A 27760-nucleotide genomic window follows, 5' to 3' on the forward strand; every position below is an offset into this window, starting at 1 on the left:
GCATACATATTTACAGATGTTAAATCCTTTTGTTAAACTGAAATCTTTACTATTGGATCATGGCCTTTGTTGTCTTTTATTAGAGTTTGTTTTTTTTAACTTGAAGTCTATTTTGTCTAATATAAGTATAGCTACTGCAGATGTCCTTTGGTTTCCATTTCTGTGGGATATCTTTTCCATCCTTTCTCTTTTAGCTTGTGTGTGTCCTTGTATCTGAAATGAGTCTTTTGTAGGCAGCATGTATACAGGTTTAAAAAATTTATTTAGCCACTCTGTCTTTTGACTGGAGAATTTAGCCCATAGATAGTTAATGTAATTATCAGTAGGTATAGACTCATTGTCATTTTCTTAATTGTATTCTATCTCTTTTCTAACTCATTTCCTCATTCTACTTTTACTCTCTTCCCTTGTGATTGAATGACTTCTCTAGTGGTATGCTTAAATTTCTTTCTCCTTAGTATATCTGCTCTTGGTTTTTGCTTTGTAGTTACCATGAGGCTTACATATAACAACTTATATTTATAAGTTTATTTTAGTCATAACATTATCATAACATGTTCTAGAGTGCTACATATTTACCCCTCCTCTCACATTCTATGATTTTGATGTCACACTTTACAGTATTTTTACTTGCATTTTTTTAGTCTCTAAGTCATATCTGACTCTTTGCAACTCCATGGACTGCAGCATGCCAGCCTTCCCTGTCCTTCCCTATCTCCTGGAGTTTGCTCAAACTCATGGTCTTTGAGTTGGTGATGCTATCCAGCCATCTCATTCTCTGTCATCCCCCTTCTCTTCTGCCCTCAATCTTGCCCAGCATCAGAGTCTTTTTCAATGAGTCAGCTCTTTGCATCAGGTGGCCAAAGTATTGCAGCTTCAGCTTCACCACCCAACCTTCAATGAATATTAAGGGTTGATTTCCTTTAGGATTGACTGGTTTGATCTCCTTGCTGTCCAAGGGGCTCTCAAGAGTCTTTTCTAGCACCACAGTTTGAAAGCATCAATTCTGTGGCGCTCAGCCTTCTTTATGGTCCAACTCTCAGATCCACACATGACTACCGGAAAAAACCATAGCTTTGACTATAAGAACGTTGGTTGCCAAAGTGATATCTTTGCCTTTTAAAACATTGTCTAGGTTTGTCGTAGCTCTTCTTCCAAGGGGCAAGCCTCTCTTAACTTCACGGTTTCAATTATTGTCCACAGTGATTTTGGACCCCAAGAAAATAGTCTGTCACTGTTTCTAGTTTTTCCCCTTTTATTTGTTATGGGAGTGATGGGGCCAGATGCCATGATCTTAGTTTTTTGAATGTTGAGTTTTAAGCCAGCTTCTTCACTCTCCTCTTTCACCCTCATCAAGAGGCTCTTTAGTTCCTCTTCACTTTCTGCCCTTAGTAGTCTCATATCAATTAACAGATTATAGTTATAGGTATTTCTACTATTTTTGTCTTTTGACTTTTATACTACCTTTATAAATTATTAATCCCTCAACTTCACCACATTATTCTTTTACTGTGTGTTTCCCTCTACCAGTAAGATTTATATTTGCATACATTTTCCTATTCCTAATTAATGTCCTTATGTTTTAACTTAAGAAAGTTCCTTAACGTTTCTTGTAAGGCCACTTTTCTAGTGGTGGTGAACTCCTTTAGCTTTTGCTTGTCTGGAAACTTTCTATCTTTCCTTGATTCTGAAGCACAGCTTTGCTGGGTATTCTTTCTTGGCAGGGTTTTTTTTTATTTTTCAGTACTTTCAATATATCATACCACTCCCATTTGGCCTGCAAAGTTTCTACTGAAAATTGCTCATAGTCCTATGGGATTCCTGTATCTAACAAGTGTTTTTTCTCTTGTTTCTTTTAAGATTCTTCCTTGTCTTTAGTTTTTGACACTTTAAGTATAATGTGCTCTGGCTTGGGTCTCTCTGTGTTCACCGTATTTGGAAAAATTTACACTTCCTGGATCTACACATCTGTTTCCTTCCCCAGGTTTAGGGAAGTTTTCAGCTCATTTATTATTCAGATTATTTATTTAAATAAGTTTTCTGCCCTTTACTCCATCTCTCCTTTTGGAAATCCTATAATGAAAATATTGTTCCTCTTATTTTGTCCTATAAGCCCTTTAGATATCTTCACTCTTTTTGATGTTTTTCTTTGTGCTACTCTGATAAATTTGTCTGTCTTGTCTTCAAGTATGCTGGTCTATTCATCCATTTCATATCATCCATTGTTGAACTCCTTTTCTAGTTCAGTTATTGTATCCATCAGCTATGTGAATTCTGTTTATACAGTCTTATATTTTCTATCTTTTGTTGAAACTCTCAGTTTGTTCATGCATTATTCTCTTGACCTTGATAAGCATCATTACAATGATTATTTTGAACTCTTTATCAGGTTAAATAATTTGTCTCCCATTTCATTAAGGTCTTTTCTGAGGGATTTTCTTGTTCTCTCATTTGGAAAACATTCTTCTATTATTTTATTTTCCTTGATTCTCTGTGTTGGTTTCTAGTCCTTCTCTTTCCCAGTCTTGAAAAACTGGTTTTGTGTAGAAGATGAAACTTTGTATGTAACCTGACCTTTCTTGGTTCTTTTCCAAACCTCTTTGGTTGTCCATTTAGCCTACTTTGTTTTTAGTGACTACCAATAGTTCAGGGTTGCCAAGACTCATCAGGGTCCTAAGTGAGAGGATCTTCAGGATGAATGAATGGTTGCTAGGTTTATAAGCATCAACTTTTAAACTGAGTAGATATACGTCTTCCAGCAAAAGACTGAGATGGACATTTCTGCTTGTCCTTTCTGCACTTAGCCCTGGGATAACAGACAATTAAGAATTCTTTCTTTGTTTGCTATCCTCATGGTGATCCCATGAACAATAAGCTGCACTGACCACCAGAGCATGGTTAACAAGTGATATGTCATCTGGGCAGTAGCCACAAAAGCTGGAGTGCCTGGCATGTGCACAAGCTCCTTTTAGGAGATACCAGTAACCTGTGGTGAGGTAAAGTGAGAGAGCCCCAAAATAGTACAGATCAAGAAGCAACCATTAGAACTGGACATGGAACAACAGACTGGTTCCAAATAGGGAAAGGAGTACATCAAGGCTGTTTACTGTCACCCTGCTTATTTAACTTATATGCAGAGTACATCATGAGGAACATCGGGCTGGATGAAGCACCAGCTGGAATCAAGATTGCTGGGAGAAATATCAATAACCTCAGATACACAGATGACATCACCCTTATGGAAGAAAGCAAAGAAGAACTAAAGAGCCTCTTGATGAAAGTGAAAGAGGAAAGTGAAAAAGTTGGCTTAAAGCTCAACATTCAAAAAACGAAGATCATGGCATCTGGTCCCATCACTTCATGGCAAATAGATGGGGAAACAGTGGCTGACTTTCTTTTTCTGGGCTCCAAAATCACTGCAGATGGTGACTGCAGCCATGAAATTAAAAGATTCTTGCTCCTTGGAAGAAAAGTTATGACCAACCTAGACAGCATATTAAAAAGTAGAGGTATTACTTTGCCAACACAAGTCCATCTAGTCAAAGCTATGATTTATCTAGTAGTCATGTATGGATTTGAGAGTTGGACTATAAAGAAAGCTGAGCACTGAAGAATTGATGCTTTTGAACTATGTTGTTGGAGAAGACTCTTGAGAGTCCCTTGAACAGCAAGGAGATCCAACCAGTCCATCCTAAAGGAAATTAGTGCTGAATATTCATTGGAAGGACTGATGCTGAAGCTGAAACTCCAATACTTTGGCCACCTGATGTGAAGAGCTGACTCATTTGAAAAGACCCTGATGCTAGGAAAGATTGAAGGCAGGAGGAGATGGGGACGGCAAAGGATGAGATGGTTGGGTAGCATCACTGACTCAATGGACATGAATTTGAACTCTGGGAGGTAGTGATGGACAGGGAGGCTTGGTGTGCTGCAGTCCATGGGGTTGCAAAGAGTCAGACATGACTGAGTAACTGAACTGAACCTAGCCTCCCTTGTCTCCAGAAAGGGATGCAATTGGCTCCTAAATGCATGCCTGCATCTCAGATGACAGCTATGAAGATAAGGAATAGTTTTCTTTCATGGAATGACTTGGCATTTCTGTCTGCTGCTTCTGTGCTGTGTTCTGGTTGGGGGGAAGCTGATTAAGAAATCGTTCTGTTTTAGTCCTGTGGGACCTGCTAATGTAAGCCCCACTGGCTTACCAGAGTCAAGATGAGCAGCATGCCTGGATGGCTGCTGTAAAAACCAGAGTTTCAGATGTATGAACAAGCTACTTTCCAGATGATACTGGAGACCTGGGTAGGACAGAGGGAGAGTTCAAAAATAGTGCCTACCAGTCTCCATGGCTTTGGGAGAGTATTTCATTTAGCCTCTAGATGTGGATTAAATTAGAGGCCTATCCTTCAGGCCAAAGTTTAAGATCTGCAGATGGGCCTCTTTCACAGAAATTCTGGACTCTCTTCGGTTGAGTGCTGCCTTGAAGGTGGCCACAGTAAGTTTATGCAAGCTCTTTAAATACTGTTTCTTCATATCCTATGGTTTTGTGGGTCTTGTTTTCACAAGCCCTGTTAATTTTCAAAGTTAGATGTTTTGAAGACTTCTTAGGTGCAGATCTTAAAAGTTTGGGTGCCAGAGGTGAAGTTCAAGCCTTACTTCTCAGAATCTGAGGGATGTTTTCCCTGCTGTGGAAGACTGCACCAGAGGTAGAACTTACAGAGAGGTTGTATTTCAGTCTCTCCTACCTATTCTGATGTGCATTTTTTTCTTGTGAGCCTGATGTGTAGGAGTCACTCAGCTAGTTTTTGGATTTCTTGTGGAAGATTGTTCCATAGGGAGCTGTAGATTTGGCATGTTTGTGGGATCAGGTAAGCTCAGAATACTCCCATGTGGCCATCTTGAACCAGAATCCCTTTAACATTTATTGTTAATGTCTACTTTAGGAGAAAAATAATTTCATTATCTCATTTTGTGGGTCACACAACTGAGGCGGACAGGATTTAGCATCCTTGCACAGGATCACACAGGCAGTAAAGGGCATAGCTAGGATTTGATCTCTGACGCAGGATCTCTTGGGCTACCAGGAAGTCTTCTGAAGCTTTTTAGCCTAAGTGAAATAATGAAAGGACAACTCTAGGAGTTGTTTCCTCAACCACAATATTGACATCAACTATTCTCTTTTCATTGACTTTTTTCTTTTTTTTTCTTTTTTTATTTTCAAGTCAGTTTATTAGTTTTTATTTTTATTTATTTATTTATTTTTTGCTTTTCTTCTTTTTTTTTTTTAATTTTATTTTATTTTTAAACTTTACAAAATTGTATTAGTTTTGCCAAATATCAAAATGAATCCGCCACAGGTATACATGTGTTCCCCATCCTGAACCCTCCTCCCTCCTCCCTCCCCATACCATCCCTCTGGGTCATCCCAGTGCACTAGCCCCAAGCATCCAGTATCGTGCATTGAACCTGGACTGGCAACTCGTTTCATACATGATATTTTTTTTCATGTAAAACCATGGTGCCATTGAAGAAAATCAATTAGTGTTAAAACGATTAGCAAAAGCAGAAGTCCCAATATAAGTAAAACCATTCTCTAACTTGCCCACTGTATCGTATTTCTAACATTTCCATTTTCTCAGGCCACCCAGTTCATTTACATATCAGTGTTTGCAATATTACACAGTGGTGTGTTCTAATGTTAGCTAAGCTTTAAATATGCCTTCAGAGCTACTCTGTGTAATCATGCTTGTCTCCATTTCACAGTGTAACCAATGGTGTTGAGCATGTGGGGAAAGAGCCCTTTTTTCTGTCAGTGATTTCAGCTGTCAGCCTCTAAAACAGTGACATGGGGAAGCTGTTATTAAAGCTGTCTTTGTCAAATCATCCCTGGAGAAGGAAATGGCAGCCCACTCCATGGGCTCTTCAGTAGGGAATAAGTCTACAACAGTCAACATTTCAGTCTCTTGAACACTTTATTTGTTATAAATACAAGTCCATACCACAAGATGGCACCTTCTTACTTTCCAACACCTACGATTACAAACATTCATCTTCATAAAATGGTTTCAGCTTTTTCATGTGTTGTTTAGATATTATTGAACCCTTATAAAAGCAAGACTTGCTACAAACAGGATTGGTGTTAGATGTATATTAAATGAGGTCAGATAATTAAATTCAAAAAAAGAATTTATAAATATTCAGATAAGAAAATTGAAATTACAAAAGCAGAGTTTGTCATCATTAAACTGAATTACAACTGTGTGTGGCTAATGCTATATCTACATGGTAAAGTTTTTGTTAAAATACAGTTTTAGTAATTAAATAATTTACCTCTTTTTTCCAATATAACCTCTGATTTCATTTGTACACCCTAACATTCAATACACATTTCATTCAAAACCACCTAGCTTTCATCTAGTCCAGCAACTACACACATTTCATTTATTTTCAATAGATACAACCCATGAAGTGCCATCGTCCTCCTGGCTACAAAACAAAATACAATTTATAAAGGTAAAAACTCAGAATTTCTGAAATGGTAACCCATTCTCTCTGTGAATTCTCTCGTGAAAATAGGCAAGCCAATTTGAAAGTCTTTGAACCAATGTAAATTCTAGAAAACTCAGTGTTGAAGTATGGGAAGAATAAGGATTTGCACTAATATAGTGCATAAGAATGCAGTGTCAGACTGATCATTTACAGTAAAAGCCTTGGCCTCTCCGGATTGTCATCATGCTGCTGAGGATAAAATTTACTTAAGTCTGTGGGAATTCCATCATGTTTTCTTCCTCCCATTTCCAAACAGGAAGAGAAGGGTTTTCAGGTCCCTTGGGAAAATAAAAAACATTAAACACTCACACCCACAAACAACTGGAAAGCAAAATGGCAGACCTAATAATCCTTGACTCCATGTCCAAATGAAGTTGAGGCAATATTACTTTTGCAGTATTTGTATTCTGCTCAGTACATCACACCATGAGATTCCTCAAAAAACTGAGAAGTCTGAGAGCTACAAAATAGAAAGCGGTTAAGGCAGTTGATGTCTACATTTGGATTTCTTTTTTCAGGTTACATGTCTAAGTCTCCATCGTAGGCTAAGGTCAGAGGCTTCTGTTGGGGAGGTGTGCTTTGATGCGGTTTTGGCTTCTTGCTGTAAAGGGAAAAGAATTCCTGAGATGAAGAAAGTTCTCAGAGCTCTGTTTCATCTGCCAAAGAAAACTGTGAGGTACAGAAATCCAAGTGGTTAGACAAAAGACTGATTTCTCTGGACTGGCGGGTTCCTTTTTGGAATACTGGTGTACTTTAACCCTTAAACCAGGAGAAGCCTTTTTTTTCCCCAAAAAATCTTATAAATCTTAACAATAGTTTAGTGGAAACAATGAACTTGGTAGAGGGCCACTTTCCTTTGTTTATACGCTGTAATGTGAACATCTGCTGCTCACTAATTCCTTAGCTACTAAGACCTCCACAGCGCAGATGTTTTAACATCATAAGTAGCTAGAACAGCCAGATTCTCTTGCTTTACTCTGCTGTTGTTTTTAAGTAAACACACTTCTGCTCAGGCTTGAAACCTGGCATCTAGCTGCCAAGTCACCAAAGCCTGTTAGGAGAATTTCACTGATGTTGTACCAGGCAAAAGCATTCTCTTCTGGTCTCTGTGCTCCCTGAGTTGGACATCTTTGCCAGGTTAGAGAGGGCTATTCTTGCTTCTCACACAGAGAGAAGCTGAAACTGAGTTACATTCCCCAAACTCTCAGTGATATCCCAGATCTGGGGCAAACCATGCTTCATTATGCCTTTTGATTCTCAGTGTGGGTGAATGTCAACTAATGAGTATTTACAGTTTAATTCTGCTACACATTGCCTTCCCCACCATCATCCTGTCTCCCTTCTGTCCTCAGTGTCTAGGCTTTGCCATGCCTTCAGAACCCAACTCTTTGGGTTGTCCTCACCAAGAGGGAGCCACCTCTGGCTTTGTCTCCAGATTTCTATACTATTTATTTTATTGCAGCATGTTATTAATTGGATGCACGTACTAAGTGCCAAGCCCTGTGCTGAGCACTTTACGTAAAATGCCTCAATAAATCCCAGGCCAAAAGTGAGAGAAGGGGGCACTGGGATTATTATTACTACTTGACAGAGACGGACTGGAGAGGTTATTACCTTCCTCAAGTCACTGAGTGAGTGGCAGAGCCTAGAATCCAAATGCTTCTTGTACACACAGGAAAACACTTTTAACCCTTCAGTGCATTCTCCTTGTAGCCACATTATTAATTAGGCACTTGGTAGCAACAACTCTTTTGTCTGTACATATAATTAATTTTTAATACTTTGAGTGAATGTAAATTAAAAACAAACATTTTAATCTGTACAGTTGAGTGGCATTTTGAACATTATGTTGCAACGTTGCATAATCATTACCCCAAAGGGAAACTCTTCCCACTAAGCAGTCTACACTTTGGAACAGGTAGCCTTTGGGACACTTTCTTTCCAGATACCATTCTTTAAGGCAGCTCCGAGAAACCAGCATTTGTCCAAAGGAGGAGACTAGTGTAATGCATTATATAAGGCTATATATTTTACAAAATGAAATGTATCATAAAGGGGGTAATTAGGAACTGTTATGGACTCAATATTTGCATTACCCTTTCCTCAATCATATGTTGAAATCTTAACCTTTAATGTGATGGTATTTGGAGGTGGAAGATGGCCTTTGGAAGGTAATAAGGCATTCTCTACCCCTGGCAACCACCTGTCAACTTTCTGCCTCTGTAAATTTGCCTATTCTGGATATTTCCTATGGAATTATACTGTATGTGTGGCTGTTTGTGTCTGGCTTCTTTTACTTAATGGCTAAAAAGTTGAGAATTGCATGATGCATGCATTTTACCACAAAAGAGACACATGTCTAATGACATTTTTTTATAGGGAGAATCTCCTAGTTTAAAATACTGAAACCTTGTTTGAAACAATTTATAGATGCTAGAAGCAATTTATAGATGTTGAAGAGGTGAATTAGAATTGATTTCTAAAAAGCCTATTGACAGGAACCAGAGATCCTACAGCGTCCACACCCGGCATACAGTAGGTGTCTGTGTGTGACTGAGTGCTGGGCATGGGCTGCAGGCAAAAACATCCTCAACAGTGGAGAGGCAGAAATAAGCCTCAAAATTCACTGCAGAGGTATACTCACCCTAGGTCTGTTCCCCTTCTCAAAGAGCAGGGACTGCATAATTATCTGAATAACATCCAAATTTGTCTATATTAATGTATATGTAGAATCCAGTGGCTCTAGTCACACTGCCAGGCTCCAGCTTGGGTCCAGAGCACACTAATCTGCATTTAAAGGGACTAAAAACTCACACAAATGAGAATTTACAACAAATTGGAAGTGACAGTTTGTCTATTATCCACCCTAGGGATGGTAGTAGAAGGTGTCCTAATGTCCAAAAGAATAGGAGGAATTTCATTTGGAATGACCATAGGGATCTTCTACCTCCTCCACCTCCTGCTGTTTTAGGGGAAGAAAAGAGAGGGGCAAGAAATAAAGGTGTTTCCAGAGTTTCTGGCAATTCACTTTTTAAAACATTTATTTTAATGACATATAATTGATTTACAATGTTGTTAATTTCTGCTGTACAGTGATTTAGTTATATGTATATATGTTCTTTTCCATTATAGTTTATCACAAGATATTGACTATAATTCCCTGTGTTATACAGTCAGACCTTGTTGTTTGTCCATTCTCTGTACAACAGTTTACATTTGGCAATCCACTCTTTTTTTTTTTTTTTTTTTTTGAGGAATTGGCTTCTCTAAAAAAAATTATTTCATTGGAGTATAGTTGATTTACAATGTTGTTAGTTTCTGCTGTTCAGCAAAGTAAATCAGTTATACACATACATATGTCTACACTTTGTCAGATTCTTTTCCCATATAGGCCATTGCAGAGTATTGAATAGTTTCCTGTGTTATACAGTGATCCTTATTAGTTACCTAGGCTCAGGGGTAAAGAATCTGTCTTCCACTGCAGGAGACTTGGGTTCGATCCCTGGGTCAGAAAGATCCCCTGGAGAAGGAATTGGCAACCCACTCCAGTATTCTTGCCTGGGAAATCCCATAGACAGAGGAACCTGACAGGCTACTGTCCATGAGGTTGCAAAAGAATCATACATGACTTATTGACTAAATAACAAGCATGTGACTCCCAATCTCCCAATATATCCCATCCCACCTGGTAACCATAAGTTTGTTTTCTGTGTCTGTGAGTATATTTCTGTTGGTAAGTTCATTTGTATCATTTTTTTTTTTAGATTCCACAAATAAGTGATCATAACATTTGTCATGATATTTGTCTTCAACTTACCTCACTGAGTATGACAATCTCTGGGTCTGTCCATGTTGCTGCAAATGGCATTATTTTGTTCTAACTGGCATTTGTTAAGGGCTTCCCAGCAGCACTAGTAGTAAAGAACTTGCCTGGGAATTCCCATGGACAGAGGAGCCCGGTGAGCTACAATACACAGGGTCAAAAAGAGTTGGACATGACTGAAGGGACTTAGCACACACCAGCTACGTAGGAGAAAAATGGGAAATGACGTCCTGGGGTGTGGAGGAGTGGGTTAGAGGGGTAGCTCTTTATGAAAAGACAACAGTATTGGCTACCAAAGGAGGTGGTGGTTAGAGATAAATTAGGAGATTGGGATTAATGTATACACACTACTGCTACTGCTAAGTCACTTCAGTCATGTCTGACTCTGTGTGACCCCATAGACGTCAGTCCACCAGGCTCTCCCGCCCCTGGGATTCTCCAGGCAAGAACACTGGAGTGGGTTGCCATTTCCTTCTCCAATGCATGAAAGTGAAAAAGTGAAAGTGAAGTCGCTCAGTCGTGTCGGACTCTTAGCAACCCCATGGACTGCAGCCCACCAGGCTCCTCCGCCCTGCCTAGGAGACATCTAAACTTGGCCAGCCTCTAGGACCTGTGCATAGAAAATTCAGCTCAAATATTACTTTGAAAATTCAGCTCAAATTTTTACACCAGTTTACAGGTATGGAATTGTGAACATTGTGTTCACCTCTAGGACAAAAAAAGAGGGGGCTCCTAGTGTGTAGGCTTGGGATTTTTGTTGTGTGTGTTGGGATGGTTGTGATAAAGGCTTCATGATGTCTCTCTTCATACCTTGTAAGCTCTCAATTGATGTATTAAAATCACAGCTATGAATGTGTGAGGGGCTTCCCTTGTGGCTCAGCTGATAAAGAATCTGCCTGCAATGTGGGAGACCTGGGTTCAATCCCTGGTTTGGGAAGATCCCCTGGAGAAGGGAAAGGCCACCCACTCCAGTGTTCTGGCCTGGAGAATTCCATGGACTGTATAGGCCATGGGGTCCCAAAGAGTCCGACATGACTGAGTGACTTTCACATACATGAATGTGTGAGATCTGAGAACTTTTAGTGAGTTTAAAAGTTAGCAACCACTGAATAATGTGGTAATGCTGCTGAGAAGCTGTGGCTTTAGAGCTTCCTGGCTGGTTAAAAAGAACCCTAAGAGAAAGATCTGAGTAGGGGCCTGCCCTCTGCAAAGTCAGCAAATAGGAAACTTTCCTTCAGAAGCCCCTGCTCCCTTTCCTTTCTTCCTTCCTGATCTTTATTAGGAAATTCATTTAGAAATAGTTTTTAAATTATTTTTCTCTTTTCAACTCTGCTATCAGGTAAGGTACGAGCACCTCACTCACATTAAATCAGGACCCATAAATGCCTGGCCCGTGGGCCGCCACCACCCCCAGGCATCCTGTGCCCCGGGTGGCCATCTCCCATCCATCACACACTTCTTTCCTGTTGAGCCCAGGAATAGCCTCATAATTCTTCCTAATGCAGCGCTCTTGACAGCCACTACCACGTTTAGAGTTTGCACAAGGGAGAAAACCATTATGCAGCTCTGGCTGTAAGAGATCATTGACTGACACGTTTTAAAGTCACCTTTTCCATGATCATTTGCATTTTAGCAAAGGATAAACCCATTAGACCAGAAAAGCAAGTTCATTATGAAAAGACAGGTAAGTGCTGACACTTCTCACCACCCTTGATTGCAAGCCACAGGACCCAGACTGGAAGACACTTACAAACAGTCAGCCGCTCGTGAGGGCTGAGCCTCGGAGGCGGCAGCATCCCTTCAAACTTGAGAGCCCATTCCCTGCATTGTGCTGAGCAAGGTAGAATAGATGTGGTTCTCCAAGGAACTTCCAGACACTATGTCTAGATTAACTAAGAGCTCACCCAATGGTCGTCCCCACTAAATGACCTCATGGATCTTTATTGCCAGGGGAGCTAGGGCATCAGTAATATTTCAAGAAACCCAAATGTTTATGGCAGACATACAAAGGATCATATCTAAACAAAGCAGTCCTTGGGAAGACTATTTTTCTCTATTTTCTAAAAAACATTTCCAAATGTTATTATAAATTGCTTTCATCTAAAGTATACACGTAACACCTGGCATGTTATAGCAGCTCTCTTGTCCTAAGTTTTTTATTTTGAAGGAGAAAATATAAAATCTCCAAAACTGTCATCTTCTAACTCTTCGCAAGCTATTTAATAGAAATAGATGCTGTGAAAACCTATTTGGATTCTTTAGGCAGCTCATATGTAACAGTAAGTGTTTTGATATCACTAAGTCTGTTCCCAGGTCTATAACTTACTTTTCTTGGGAAATGAAGATCTGCTAAAAAATGGAAAAGGTGTAGACATTTAATTGAGTCTAAAGAGTTTTCAGGATTACTCAAGGACAAGAAATTACAGAGACTGGAAGAAGTCCAGTGGAAAGGGGTTAAGACATTTGGGGGTTAAGATGAATCTGGAGCTGATTTTACCAGGCTGATACCCTTACATAAGTTATTGAACTTTTCTGAGTATGGCTTACTCCCTCTTTAAAATAAAGATGATAATAACAACACTTTATTGGATTATTGGAAAGACTGAATAAGGCAACTTATGTAAAGCACTTTGACATATGTGAATATTAGATTTTTTTCTTGACCTTTAAAGATCATGGGCAATAGATTGTTTTAGCTTATCCACTCATTGATTCATTCACTTATTTAATAAATATTTGTGAAACTTGTAGTCTAAAAAATAAGTCATTATACCTCTTCTCCCCCACCCCCAAGTCCTTATGGTTTGGTAGATGTTGGAAGACGTTTATACAAGTAACTACAATGCCAGCATGGAGTAAATGCCCCAGGGCTGGCAGCTTATACAAGTTATTCCAGGGTGTTTCATAAGGAAAAAGTTGGCGTTTAAATTTTTATTGGGAAGAACTGTTAGAATGCCAATAACTTATGAAAATTAATTCTAGAAGAATGAACTGTAAGGAGTAAACCATGCAAGCAGAAGCTTTCTTGTGAAATAAGATACCACACTATGTACCCTAATGTAAGGCAACATTTCCCAAAACACTATCCTTCAGAAAGAGGTTGTAGCCTTATATTCAACTCCTATAAATATTATGAAAGATTACAATATAAAAAGTATTTTAATGGAGATCATAAATATACATGAGCAGTACAAATAAAATGACAAACTTCCCTAATATATGTTAATAGATACTTACATCTTGAGATAAAACCTCTGAAATAGCAACACAAACAGATTGAAAGAAGTGTTGTATCTCAACCAACTTGGATGGATATGAGTATAGTAAACTTAAAATGTTGACTTTGATGTAGAATGAGATTTTAAATCCTTCAATGATAAAGCAACAATTTAAATACAAGGCAATGGCACCCCACTCCAGTACTCTTGCCTGGAAAACCCCATGGACGGAGGAGCCTGGTAGGCTGCTGTCCATGGGGTCGCTAAGAGTCGGACACGAGTGTGCAATTTCACTTTCACTTTTCACTTTCCTGCATTGGAGAAGGAAATGGCAGCCCACTCCAGTGTTCTTGCCTGGAGAATCCCAGGGACGGGGGAGCCTGGTGGGCTGCTGTCTCTGGGGTCGCAGAGTCGGACACGACTGAAGCAACTTAGCAGCAAGCCTATGCAACACACTGGGGCATAGAGAAATAGTAGAAAATGAAGTTGAAAGAGTTGTTTGGGCTCAAATAGTGGAAGGCTTTTATTGACTTGCAAGGCAGCCAGAACATGACTTTCATGTTGCTGTCAATGGGAAGCCACTGCTGGCATTTGAGGAGGAAAGGGGCTGATCACTTGGCTAAGTTTTAAGAAGACTAATCTGGCTATAGACAGACAGTTGAAAGGAGGATTTGTAGGGCTTCCAAATATGGCGCTAACTGCTACTTCCAATGGGGGATTATTAAGGGTGGATACTGAGGATGAAAAAAAATAGATATACTATACACATAAGTATCTATATAATTTGGTCACTAAACAGTAGGGGATGATTCCTTTGATCTTTTACATTAAAAATTCTCTAGAAAATTATGTTTGTCATCACAATTCAGTGAGGTACCTGTAATCAATCCCCAGAGCCTAGAAAGGGCTACAGTAAGTAAGTATTGTTGAAGGAATGGATTAAGGGTAACATACTTTTAAGCTGAAAGAAAGGGAGAAATGTAAAAGGGCAGAATTTATGACTGTTAAATTTTAATTTTTAATCTTTTGGATATTCAAGGAAGAAGGAACCATAGAATCTGGAATTGGGGATGTGACTATGAAGTAGAATACATCTCAGCTTTCACAGACTAATAGACTAGCCGATTATCTTACACTATACTGGGCCCTTGCTTTGAGAGCAGTTTCTCATCTATCAAGCCTTTATGTTCTTTGTTTCAGTTTGAGATCTTTTCCTCATCTTTTCTAGTGGTGAATGCTTCCTATCACTCTCAACCTCACATAAGGTTTTCCACTTCACATTTATTCATTAAGACAGGATCTAGACAATACAAAATTAATCAATTCAAATATAATTGGTCAAATCATTTGATTTTAAGGTAAATGACTAACTGAAGGTGTTACTTTTTTATTGCAACACTGAGGAAGTATTAGCTGGATAGCAATCCAACTTCTACAAATTCAATCTCAATCACTATAGGTGGCAGAAAGAATTAAAGTCACTTGATTTTCTTCACTAACTTTCACTGACCAAGAGCAAAGACTTAAAAACCTGTGTAACCTTGGAAGTACGAGCTAAAATACAGAGACTGGATTTGAATTGAGATTAAAAACTTAGGTAAAAATTGTCAAGGAAACAGTTTGAGACAGATGATGAATATAAATATCTCGATTTAGAGAAAAAAGCAAAGTAACACTTTGATCTTATGAAAATTAAAAAAAAAAACCTTTGAAAAATTTCAGGAAGCTAATAAAATATTCTCAACACACTTAAAAATATTCAAAGGTATTTACTTCTGTCTGGTTTTAAGATCAGCTCATCAAATAAAATATATTCTATACAATAAAGTAATCATCATTTTGTGAGAATAATATACTTTGGAACTAGTCACTTACAAAACAGGGTTCCTGGAATGGACAATCAAATTTTCTTTTATGGTTGGTCACTGTAGATAAACACCTGGCTCTACTATCCAAAATATACTCATAGGTTTTTTGAACCAAATGGTCAACTTACCATACTTGGTAAAAATAGGTCAGTTTGAGAAGAACATTTAAGAACTAGAATTTTCTCAGCCTTGCCTGCTATTAGTTACCTGGGGCTCTTTTAATTACTCCTGCATGTGGTCAAGTTGTGTGGATGCTTAAATCAGAATCCCTGGAGCTAGAGATAGCAGAAAGGAAATTAAAAAAAAAAAAGTACCTTGTAAAATCTCACTCCCCTCAAATAAAATACTGAGGAATAAACCTGACCAAGAAGGTGAAATAAACCCACAAACCTATGGTCAATTAATCTTTGACAAAGGAGGCAAGAATATACAATGGAAAAAAAAAAAAAGTCTGTTCAGCAAAGGGTGCTGGGACAGCTGGACATATGCATGTAAATCAATGAAGAAGTTAGAACACCATAGACAAAAATAAACTCAAGATGCTTTAAAGACTTAAACATAAGACATTATATCATAAAACTCCTAGAATAGAGAGCATAGGCAAAAAATTCTCTGACATAATGTGTACTAATATTTTCTTAGGTCAGCCTCCCAAGGCAATAGAACTAAAAACAAAGATAAACAAATTGGGCCTAATCAAACTTACAAGCTTTTTGCACAGTAAAGGAAACCATAAACAAAATGAAAAGACAACCTACAAATGAGAGAATATATTTGCCAATCATGTGACTGACAAGGGCTTGATTTCCAAAATGTACAAACAACACATACAACTCAGCAACAAGAAAACAACCGAATTAAAAAAAAATGGGCAGAAGACTTAAGTAGCCGCTTCTCCAAAGACATACAGATGGCCAATAGGCACATGAAAAGATGCTCAACATCACTATTTATTAGAAAAGTGCAAATCAAAACCACAATGAGATACCACCTCACACCAGTCAGAATGGCCATCATTAAATAGTCTACAGATAATAGATGGTGGAGAGAGCATGGGGAAAAAGAAACCCTCCTATAATGTTAGTGGGAATTTATTGAATAAGTTGGTGAAGCTACTGTGTGAAACAGCATGGAAGTTCCTCAGAAAACTAAAAATAGAAATATCAAATGATCCAGCAATCCCAATCCTGGCCATACATCCACACGTGAACGTGAAGTTGCTCAGTCGTGTCCGACTCTTTGCGACCCCATGGACTGTAGCCTACCAAGCTCCTCTGTCCATGGGATTTTCCAGGCAATAGTACTGGAGTGGATTGCCATTTCCTTCTCCAAGGGATCTTTCCAACCCAGGGATCGAACCCGGGTCTCCCACATCGTAGACAGACGCTTTATCGTTTGAGCCACCAGGGAAATACACAACCTTAAAAAAAATACATGCACCCCTATGTTCATAGCACCACTATTCACAGTTGCCAAGACATGGAAAAAATCTGTATGTCCACTGACAAATGAATGGATAAAGAAAATTCTTTTATAAATATGCAATGGAATAGTACTCAGCCATAAAAAAGAATGAAACAATGCCATTTGCAGCAACATGGATGGACCTAGATATTAACACAGTAAGTGAAATAAGTCAGAGAAAGACAAAAATATCCTGTGATATCACTACATGTGAAATCTACAATATATAAATGAAACTGTCTATGAAACAGAAACAGACTCACGGAGATATGGAACAGATGTGTGATTGCCAAGTGGGAGGGCGGTAGTAGATGTAAACTTTTATATCTAGAATGGATAAACAACAAGGTCCTACTATATACAGCACAAGGAACTATTTTCTATATCCTGTCCCCATAATAGAAAATGAAAAAGAATGTGTGTGTATACATATGTGCGTGCTGAGCTGCTTCAGTCATGTCCAACTCTTTGCAATGCTATGCTCTATAGCCTGCCAGGCTTCTCCATCCATGGGATTCTCCAGGCAAGAATACTGGAATGGATTGTCATTTCCTTCTCCAGGGTGTGTGTATGTATTTGTGTGTGTGTATGTGTGTATAAACTGAATGACTTTGTCTAACAGCAGAAATTAAAACAACATTGTAAATCAACTACACTTAATTAAAAAAAAAAAAAAAAAGAACCTCTGTGATTAAGTCCTGGTACTAAGAGGTGCCAGCAAATTCCAGTGTGTTAAAATGGTACTGATCTAAATCAAAATTGTAAAATGGGAAAGCTCTGATTAATGATATGCCTCGTATACCTGTGATATTATATGAAAGCCAAATACAAAAATGTTATTTCAAATGAGGACAATAAAGATAATACTCTCCCACTTCAACTATTTAACAATTCTAATGTTGGTGATTATTTGTGAGTTTAAGGGTCCTGTTATAATGACCAGATTTCAACATAAGTTTTCTTTTAGTATAATATGCCACCAATGAAAATATAGAGTATAAACTTTTTACTAGTTAGTACTTACCAAACAAGGTAGGAAGTAAATACTAGGAAAATCATGATAAGAAAACCACCACCTGAAACGCCATAAACCCAAATTTTCACTCGGCCATCTGTTTAAAATAAAAATAACAGGTTTAGCATACAGAAGCTTTTATTTCTCATTTAATTAGTGTATTATTTATTTCTCATCTGAATTCTGAGATTTGCATAAGTCAGAAGCATATGTGAAAATACTCACATGTGACAGTTATCAAATGTCCAAAAAACAGGTGAAAATATTAAATATAGGTTATCAATTTTTTCACAATGCCAAAGACCAGTGCCACTAATCAGTACTTCATAAAATCTAACAACTGGTAGGATATTTTGAATTTATTTTCATTTATATATACTTCTAATACAAAAGTATTACAAAGCATATCCACATGTAGAAGTATATATTATTTTGGATTTAATATCTGCAAGAGGTTAAAAAAAAAGAACCAAATAGTCTGATCTATTTTGTGATTTTAACTATATGATACACACCTTGACTGTATGTATGGTGTGTGTATGTATAAATTTGAGTTGTTTCTGGAAAACACATGGTTTTTGCTATGTTTTACATGAGCACACAGTTAACTAAGAATTGCACTGATAACAGCAATGCCTTAGCTTCCCAAAAGGAATTATGCTCCTTTCTAAAAGATGTACACGCAAAGATTCATTATACTACATTGAATGTAATTAACTGTAGGTCCAGAAAAACACATGTCAGAATCTTATTCTAAGACCTTCATGGGATAAAAAACAATCTATTGTAAACATTTGTTTGAAAGAAAATCACTGTTACTTTCAATTATATTGTGACTATCTATTACAGTTTTGGCTTACAAGACACTTTCAAGCCTCAATCGGCTTTTAGAATGAGTTTTCAACATAGTAATGACCCTTTTTATGGTCATAAAACTTTTAACAAAGCTTTGATTTTGATCTCTTTGAAACACTAATGATGTGATCCCCTATTCTGAATTTTTTACATTGGCAATTAAAAAAAGTCTTCCCTGAGTGAGAATGCGCCTTTCATCTTATTACCCCTAAACCTCATAAAGCTGAAGTATTATAAGATCCAGTGCTTTTAAATCCCTATTGCACAGGTATGTGATCTGGGTGACCTTTAAATCATATTACTTAAAGAAAAATTAATATAGTTGTTTATCAGAAGCTAATGCTGTATAGCACAGAGGGCTTAGCTTGGTTCTCTGTAATGACCTGGGTAGATGTGATGAGGAGGAAAGTCCAAGAAAGAGAGGATATATGTGTGCATGTGACTGATTCACTTCATTGTACAGCAGAAACTAACATAACATTGTAAAGCATTTATACTACAATAAAAAATAAGTTTAAAAAAAGATATGTAGTGGAAAATTAGTCTTCCTGCCAATCTCTGAGCTCCATACCCAGGTGCCACTGTTACCAATTTATGAACCATCTCATAGTTTTCTCCGCAAATGCAAGCGAGTATATACACAACACACACGCACTTTTTAAAAAAGACACAAATTGTCCTTATCATTCATTTTGGTACTACTTTTCCACCTAACAATACATAATAAAAATATTTCCATGCTAGTTCATAAAGGCAGGTCCATCTCATCCTTTTTAATACCCCTAAGAGACATTACACAGTTGAATCATATTTTTGTTTGTTATTCTGTTTGTAGACATTTATTTTATTTCCATTCATTTGCTATATAATAAGCAATCATATAATGAATATCATTTACATTCTTCTCTTAGTATGTGTGTGTATATTTGTATGATTAATTCGTAGGAGGAAAATTTTAGGTCAAAATGTATGATAGGTTTTGCCTAATTGCCTTCCTGAGAGTTTGCTTAAATTTTTAACCCCATTATGAGAACCTAATGAAAGTTATAAACTTTCTCACAGACTAAATATATATTTTACATATATGTTTATATACATACATACACAAGGGTATATATGAGTATACATATATGTATGTCTGTGCATATATGTGTACACACATGTATAGTCACATACATGGTATTGATGCTGCAGTTAGATCTCCAAAGTTTAAGGACTTCATTTGTGGATTTGAAAACTCATTTTTTTGGAACCTCATCTTAATTCTCTCTCTGAAATAGGGTCTAGAAGCAGTGAGTGAGACTGGCTGCATTTCATAGCATGCTTCCCTCAACTTTAAGTCTGTTTCTCTAAATTAGCTAAACATCACACAATGAATATGATTTTTAATATCTACAGCATGCCCAGACGTACTATGGAACCAAAAGTTAAGATATTGTGGTCATCCTTATAAGCTAGTCACAGAATGTCTTGTTTCTTCCACTAAATCTAGGGTCCTTTGTGCCTGGGCTCTGGTTTTGCTTCATTTGAGCATGTCATCAGGGCACTTTGGTATGACCAAGGCTTAGGATCTGGGCGGAAAGTTCCCAAGGTATATGTTGTCTGAGTTTCATGTGTGTCTTCCTTCTCAAGGTTCCTTCCATCAGTCACGCTATCTCCCTGTCATTCACAGCACTTTGTTTTCTGGAAGAGGTATGTACATTAGGCACAGAGAATTTTGCTTTCATATTTTTGTCCCATTCTTAAAGAGGGAAGTAGAGGCCAGTGCTGTGTAAGGATCTTATTGGCTTGCCTTTCATACCTTTCTGTCACTTACTGGTGCTGTGACCTTGGTCAAATTATTTTGCATTGCCAGTTTCAGAATCCTAATCTCTAAAGTGGGGATAACAACATCTCATTATATGTTGCAAGAATGTAATGAGGTGAGTCATGCAATACAACCAGCATGGAATCATAGAGTATAGAGAAATTATCTAATACTGTTCATTCTTATCCTTAATCTCCACTAAGTTTTGAGTCCTGTAGGCCTGACACTGTGCTAATACTCATGAAAATTCTTCAGGACAGATGCCTAGATTGATTCATAGATGAGGAAACAGTTCCAGACAGGTAAAGAAATTACATGCAATCACAAAGGAAGTACCTCTGATCCTTGATACCCATAAAGTCTCTTGGCCTCTGAAATTGATGCTGTTTTATTATATCACTAGTGTTTCTCAAACCAGATAGGTTACCTGGAATTTCCTTACATAACTCCATGTTCTTGAGAATCTATTGCTTTTCTCATTTTTCAATTATATATAAAACTTCACAATTTTTATTATAAAGTCTTTGGCAAAGATAATTTACAATTCAAACATTTTCAAAGATTAATATTTGGTTCCTTAACTCAGACTGGGGTTGGGGTTGACAGACTTATTCTCAACCACCCGTGAGAACGTTTTACACTACACGGCACTCAAATGTGAGGAACCTTGAACAAGACCATATTGCCTTTTCTGTCCCTTCTTCCCTCCATGCTTTCCATCATAAGCAGTGGTCACAATATGAACCCTAATCCCCCAAGAGAAAATTTACATTTCTTACTCATAACTGATATGTACCTGGATCAAGGGGTTGAAGAGACCAACCTTTAAAAATATCATGTATTTTTGAATTCACAGGTCTGTTTTTCCCAGCAAGGTTTTTCACATCAGCTTTTTTATCCTCTGAGCCCGGTACCTTCATGCAGTAATCCAGGAGACCATTTGATCTCATGATCTCTGTATAGCCTTTCTCACAACCACAGACTCCACCCTACAGCATGAAAAATACATTTATGGTTACACATGAGTTGTACAGATGAAAAAAATAACACCTTAATTGTTGGAACTGCTCGATAGTTGCATGATATGTCATGGCAATTTAGGGTTTTTCAGCATCAGATTTTCAAAGCGATGAAAATTCAATAAATAGTTCATCTTTCTGATTTCCAAAGTCAACACTTCAATAAATTTTCAGTTCTTTCTAGTGGTTGATCATTCTTACACCTTCCAAATTGAAATCATAATTTTTTGTCAATAGAGAATATGAACTACATCCTCTTCTCTCTTATAGAGATGTTTAAAGCCTTAATAAAAAATTTACTTAGGTTCTTCCCCCAGCTATCTCAGATTCCTGCCTGCTTACTCCAATCTGTCCTTAACATTGAGAAGCAAAGCAACAGAAATTATGTGCATATCTCCTCTGAGTTTTGTGCTCTTTGAGGTCTCTTTCTGCCTCTATCATCTTCTATCATTGATCACGAACTAGACTGAACTGGCTCTCCACTCGTAGGCTTAGTTCTGCACTCAGAGGAGACTGTCCAAGGCTGTGAAGGGGGAAAAAAAAGACTTCACCAAAGGCACATGTCCACGAGAGGGAGGAAAGTCAGAGAGATAGATATCTTGAAGTAACCTGAGTGTCACACCACATTATCACATTCCTAGTTGGCATCATGACAATGGGTCTTTCATATTTGTCTGTAGATTCCTGGTAATATTCATGCACAATAAGCCTTTTGAAGAAACTGATAATGATACAGTGTAATGGGCAAAGATTTTCTGTCTGTCTCTGGAAGTGAAACTGAAATAACTGCTTTTCATTCCTCCAGGAAACATAAAGGCAATAGAAGAGAATAGAAAATAAGCATGAGATTATGAATCTCTATGACTTTGCTATTAGGATTCCTTACATAAAACTATGTCTGGTATTTTCTTAACATACCTTAGCCTTAAACAGTAACTCATATCAGTCTTTATGCATCAGCCATATTTACTTACTGGTTCCAAATAGGGGAAGGAGTACGTCAAGGTTGTATATTGTCACCTGCTTATTTAACTTATATGCAGAGTACATCATGAGAAACGCTGGGCTAGATGAAGCACAAGCTGGAATCAAGATTGCTGGGAGAAATATCAATAACCTTAGATATGCAGATGACACCACCCTTATGGAAGAAAGCAAAGAAGAACTAAAGAGCCTCTTGATGAAGGTGAGAGAGGAGAGTGAAAAAGTTGGCTTAAAACTCAATATTCAGAAAACTAAGATCATGGCGTCTGGTCCCATCACTTCGTGGCAAACAGATGGGGAAACAGAAGAAACTGACGGACTTTATTTTTTTGGGCTCCAAAATCACTGCAGATGGTGACTGTGGGCATGAAATTAAAAGATGCTTACTCCTTGGAAGAAAAGTTATGACCAACCTAGACAGCATATTAAAAAGCAGAGACATGACTTTGCCAACAAAAGTCCATCTAGTCAAAGCTATGGTTCTTCCAGTAGTCATGTATGGATATGAGAGTTGGACCATAAATAAAGCTGAGCACCAAATAATTGATACTTTGATCTGTGGTGTTGGAGAAGACTCTTGAGAGTCCCTTGGACTGCAAGGAGATCTAACCAGTTCGTCCTAAAGGAAATCAGTCCTGAATATTCACTGGAAGGACTGATACTGAAGCTGAAACTCCAATACTTTGGTCACCTGATGTGAAGAACTGACTCCTTTGAAAAGACCCTGATGTTGGGAAAGATTGAAGGCAGGAGAAGAAGGGGAGGACAGAGGATGAGACGGTTGGATGGCATCACTGACTCAATGGACATGAGTTTGAGTAAACTCTGGGAGTTGGTAATGGACAGGGAGGCCTGGCATGCTACAGTCCATGGGGTCGCAGAGTTGGACACGACTGAGTGACTGAACTGAACTGATTTACTTAGGTCATCAATTGTTGACTGAACACATGATATTGAGGAGCAACAGATACTAAAACTAAAAAGTAGAAGTTAAAAAACATAATTAATAAATGCCTAAAGTTTAGGTAGAGAGCATATAATGACAGTTATCATTATAAATATTTCCAGTGGTTTTACTTAAAGACATTACTCAATGTTCAATGGGGAGAAACTGATGAAGAAAATTGGTACAAGCTCAGATATGAAAGCCATCATTTCAAGATGTGTCTCTAGTCTGAGTGAAAAGCTGTAACCAGTTATATAGGCCAAAGGTTCACGGGAAAAGGTATTTTATATTTATTACAGAGGGTATCCAGAGAGTTGGTGGGAAGCCACAACTTTTATTTCACAAACATCATTAGCCCATGAAGTCGTTGCTGATCTCTTTTCCTTCTTTTTTCCCCTGGAAACTTAATCCCTAGCTTTCCTGTATCAAAGAATTAACCTACTTCTACTTGAAGTAGAAGGTCCATGAAAGAGAACGGAACATTTGAATCATTTTAACCAAATCATTTTTGGAAAGAACACAGTATAAGAAGAAACTTATTTCTTTGAGAGACAGGGCACACCTTTCTTCTTTATACACTGTACACTGTGAGTACCACTGATTAGAATACATGGTACATTTTGCATTAAATCCTGAGCAGTAATGGGTGGGAATTAAAGAAGGAAAAGGAGAATAATTTCTGCTTTAAAAAATGTATATGTATACACACACATAATTATTACCCATAACCATACTATCAACTTATTTAAAATCAACTAAAATTTATACACAGTAATCACAGTATAATCAAATTTAGTACCTAATGTTTAACAAACATGAACATATCCTTTTAAAGATTTTGCAAAATAGTTTAGGTATATGAAATGGAGGAAACAAAATCAACTGAGAACACATTGATAATCAGAGGAGAAATAGAGCTAATAGAGATTAGATATCTGAAAGAGAGGTTAGCTATAGATAGATTGAGAGTAAAAAAGACTGCTTTCTTGAACACATGGCCATGCAAAGAAATTCTTAATAGCTGTGATTACTTCTGCAAACACCTCTAGGTGGTATCGTGGGCCCATGGAATTGCTGCTTGGGCTACAGGAGACTGGAAAACATCAGACAACATACATATAACACAATTAAATTACCTGTCCAAGCCTCTAGCACCCGACTCACCTGTGTGCAGTAGGAGAAGGGTTTTCTGCAAGCTGGGTTACACTGCCGAATAGCAGCAGGGCGTGCCTGAGGGGAGCAGCCTCCTACAAAGGAAATCCCGCCATCATTTACGCATTTTTCTAGGATAAATATTCACTTCTTTTCCTCTCTGGCACTGGCTACCTTGTAACAGTATTATTTTTTAAAAAATCTGTTTGCTGACAGTGTGGCTTAGTTTCATTTTGTTGGTTATTCTAGGAAGGGCTGTTTGAGATGGGAGGCTCTGCTAACAGAAGTTGTTTACAGTTGAGATTTTATACCTGCGTGTTGGCCAGGTGATTCTATCATACGGCTTCACTTGAGGGCAAAGCCTGTGGGTGTCAGGATCAGCAAAAGAATTGATGAAATCTCAATTGAAGTTCAGGAGCAGAAAATATATACGCTCAAAGATCTGTCTATATAGTTTTTTTCCAGCTCCCAAACTAGGCACTAGACCAATTCCCAACAACCAAACACTAAAAGAATACCACTAGCCCATTCATGAGACCACGATATTAAACATTTTGGTAACATTTTAAATGTATTTCAGCCAGAATACACACATATACACACACATGCAGAGTCACATACAGATTGCCACACATATTTTTAAGAGCAAATGTATACACTCTAGCAGGGATAATCATACATCTGACACTAGTACTTGCCGGTCCTTGTTAAAATAGCTTTCAGTAACTAGATGGAATGATATCTCTGTAATCTAAAAATCATTTATATATTAGTCATGCCTTCCTGGATTCAAGGTACCAGCAAAGAAGTTGACATATTATTCAAGGGCACCATTGAAGCTACATTTATATACCACTGGTTGCATTTATAGGTTCTAGTCTCTGCATTATTATAATTGTCAACCAATTATATAGTATATAATCATAACATAGCCAATTATGATTTTGTAACTAGAGAAAGTTTTGTGCTTAAGGCTGTGTAGGGAATGTTGCATCTACATTTTTCTGAAAAATGAAACAGCTAAAATCTGTTACTTGAAAAATAATTTCCACAAGAAAAAAAAAAACACCAGGCTCCAGAATGAGCAGGTAGGTGTGAAACTGATCATGTGTTAGTGGCAGTAACCACACAGCCTTGTTACTGCCAACAGAGTTTGGAGGTGGTGTTTTTTCCTCCTTAAACCAGGGATCTCCACCATGCAGTGTGTATACTCCATGGGGAGAGGATCACCTGGAAGCCAGGAAAAACATGTTAGAATTTGTATATTTTAGCCAACATTTTACATTTTAACAGTGAAATTAAGCTGTGATAATACTTGGTGGGTGACACTGGTCACCTGAACTCATTCATCAGGTGGCCCTGGGATGCACACCGGGCACGAGGTCCTCCACGCATCTGATAGTGGACCCTCACCGGTTGGTTAACTCCCAGCATACTGCAGCAAGTGATGCTTTCTGTGTTCCTGGCTAGGCAGATTTATAGTATATTTAGTTTTAATAATAACTTACACAATGGGCAAGTCACTTAAAATAAATGATTGTATGGAAAAACTATGGACTTAAAGGGACAACCAATAATGAAGAAAACAAGTAAACTAGAAAAAGGTGAGGCAGACAATCTTTCTCCGATAGAAAAATCGAGATTCTTCTATTCTGATGAGCTCTTAGTCAGCCATAGCACTAAGTAAAAAGAATGACAATTTGATTTTCTTTCATAAGAAGGCATTGAAACAAACCCCTTTAAAATGATTGAGAAGACCATTTGTACAATCTAATTCCATTCACTGTCATGAATGAGGAACCCTTCCTTCAGTATATATTCAGATATTAAATAATAATAATCAAGGCTACCACATTGTTAAAAAATGAAGCTTTCAGTACATGAACATAAGCATCTATAATTTATAGGAAAATGTTTTTAATCATTAATATATTTTAGCTTTATTATATCTTCATCAGCTCTTCTAATTTCAACTTCTGTATATGTTTCATAACATGATACATTAGCACAGTAGTGTGGGATTTTAGGATATTTTGAGGTCTGTTCTCAAATACCTTTTACTGAAAAGGTACATCTTTTAAAATTTTAGAGACCACTGTTTTAAACCAACATCTGTGTCTTTCTGTTTTTGCCTTAGATCATGATATTCAAGGAAATTTTATTATGTATCAACTGATGCTGAAGCTGAAACTCCAACACTTTGGCCACCTGATGTGAAGAACTGACTCCTTGGAAAAGACCCTGATGCTGGGAAAGATTGAAGATGGGAGGAGAAGGGGACGACAGGGGATGAGATAGTTGGATGGTATCACCGACTCAGTGGACATGAGTTTGAGTAAACTCTGGGAGTTGGTGATGGACAGGGAAGCCTGGAGTGCTGCAGTCCATGGGGTCACAAAGAGTTGGACACAAATGAGTGACTGAACTGAACTGAACCTTCTTTAAGTTGTCTGATATACTGTGTGTGTGTATGCTCAGTCAGTCAGTCATATCTACTCTTTGTGACTCCACTGTAGCCCACTAGGCTCCTCTGTCCATGGAACTCTCCAGGCAAGAATACTGGAATAGGTTGCCATTTCCTTATTTAGGGGATCTTCCTGACTCAGGGATTGAACCTCTGTCTCCTATGGCTCCTGCACTGGCAGGAGAATTCTTTATACTTGTGCCACCTGGGTAGCCCGTCTGAGATATTATGGGACTTCATATAGAACTGTTTGCTTTCTAAGATGCAAAGATCTAATGGCAACTTGCCATGAAGCTCATCTAAGTCCACTCCTCAGTCTTCCCTTGCTTATAATTTTTAAGCTAATTCTTCTCACCAACAGCAACACTCAGAGATCTTTCCGAAGTGCCCACATGAATCTTAGGCAGGAATACCTGTGACGTTAATGCCATCTGAACGTTGGCACCACACCGTTCGTTCATTATTGTTCCAAAGACTTGCTTTCCATGTGTAGTGATAGCATTTACCTCCTGCAAGTAAATACGATAACAGCGGTTCTATTATGCCTCAATCAAAGCAGAATAAGCATTGATCAATCAAGGCTGAGAGTTGAAAAGTGC

General features: G+C 37.9%; 1 protein-coding gene across 1 annotated transcript in view; it reads right to left on the reverse strand.

The window, feature by feature from the left end:
- Window positions 1-5963: 5963 nt before the first annotated feature.
- THSD7B (thrombospondin type 1 domain containing 7B) overlaps window positions 5964-27760 on the reverse strand; it is a 1243680-nt gene continuing 1221883 nt past the window's right edge. The window contains exons 26-30 of the mRNA XM_055572703.1: window positions 27575-27670; window positions 24710-24792; window positions 21393-21585; window positions 17944-18031; window positions 5964-7147 (exon numbers count right to left, since the gene is read on the reverse strand). Coding sequence (XP_055428678.1) covers window positions 7066-7147; window positions 17944-18031; window positions 21393-21585; window positions 24710-24792; window positions 27575-27670 — 542 coding nt within the window. The 3' untranslated portion in view covers window positions 5964-7065. The remainder of the gene's footprint in view (window positions 7148-17943; window positions 18032-21392; window positions 21586-24709; window positions 24793-27574; window positions 27671-27760) is intronic.

The sequence above is a fragment of the Bubalus kerabau genome, chromosome 3 (genome assembly GCF_029407905.1).
Source record: "Bubalus kerabau isolate K-KA32 ecotype Philippines breed swamp buffalo chromosome 3, PCC_UOA_SB_1v2, whole genome shotgun sequence".
In the NCBI taxonomy this organism is placed as follows: Eukaryota; Metazoa; Chordata; class Mammalia; order Artiodactyla; family Bovidae; genus Bubalus; species Bubalus kerabau.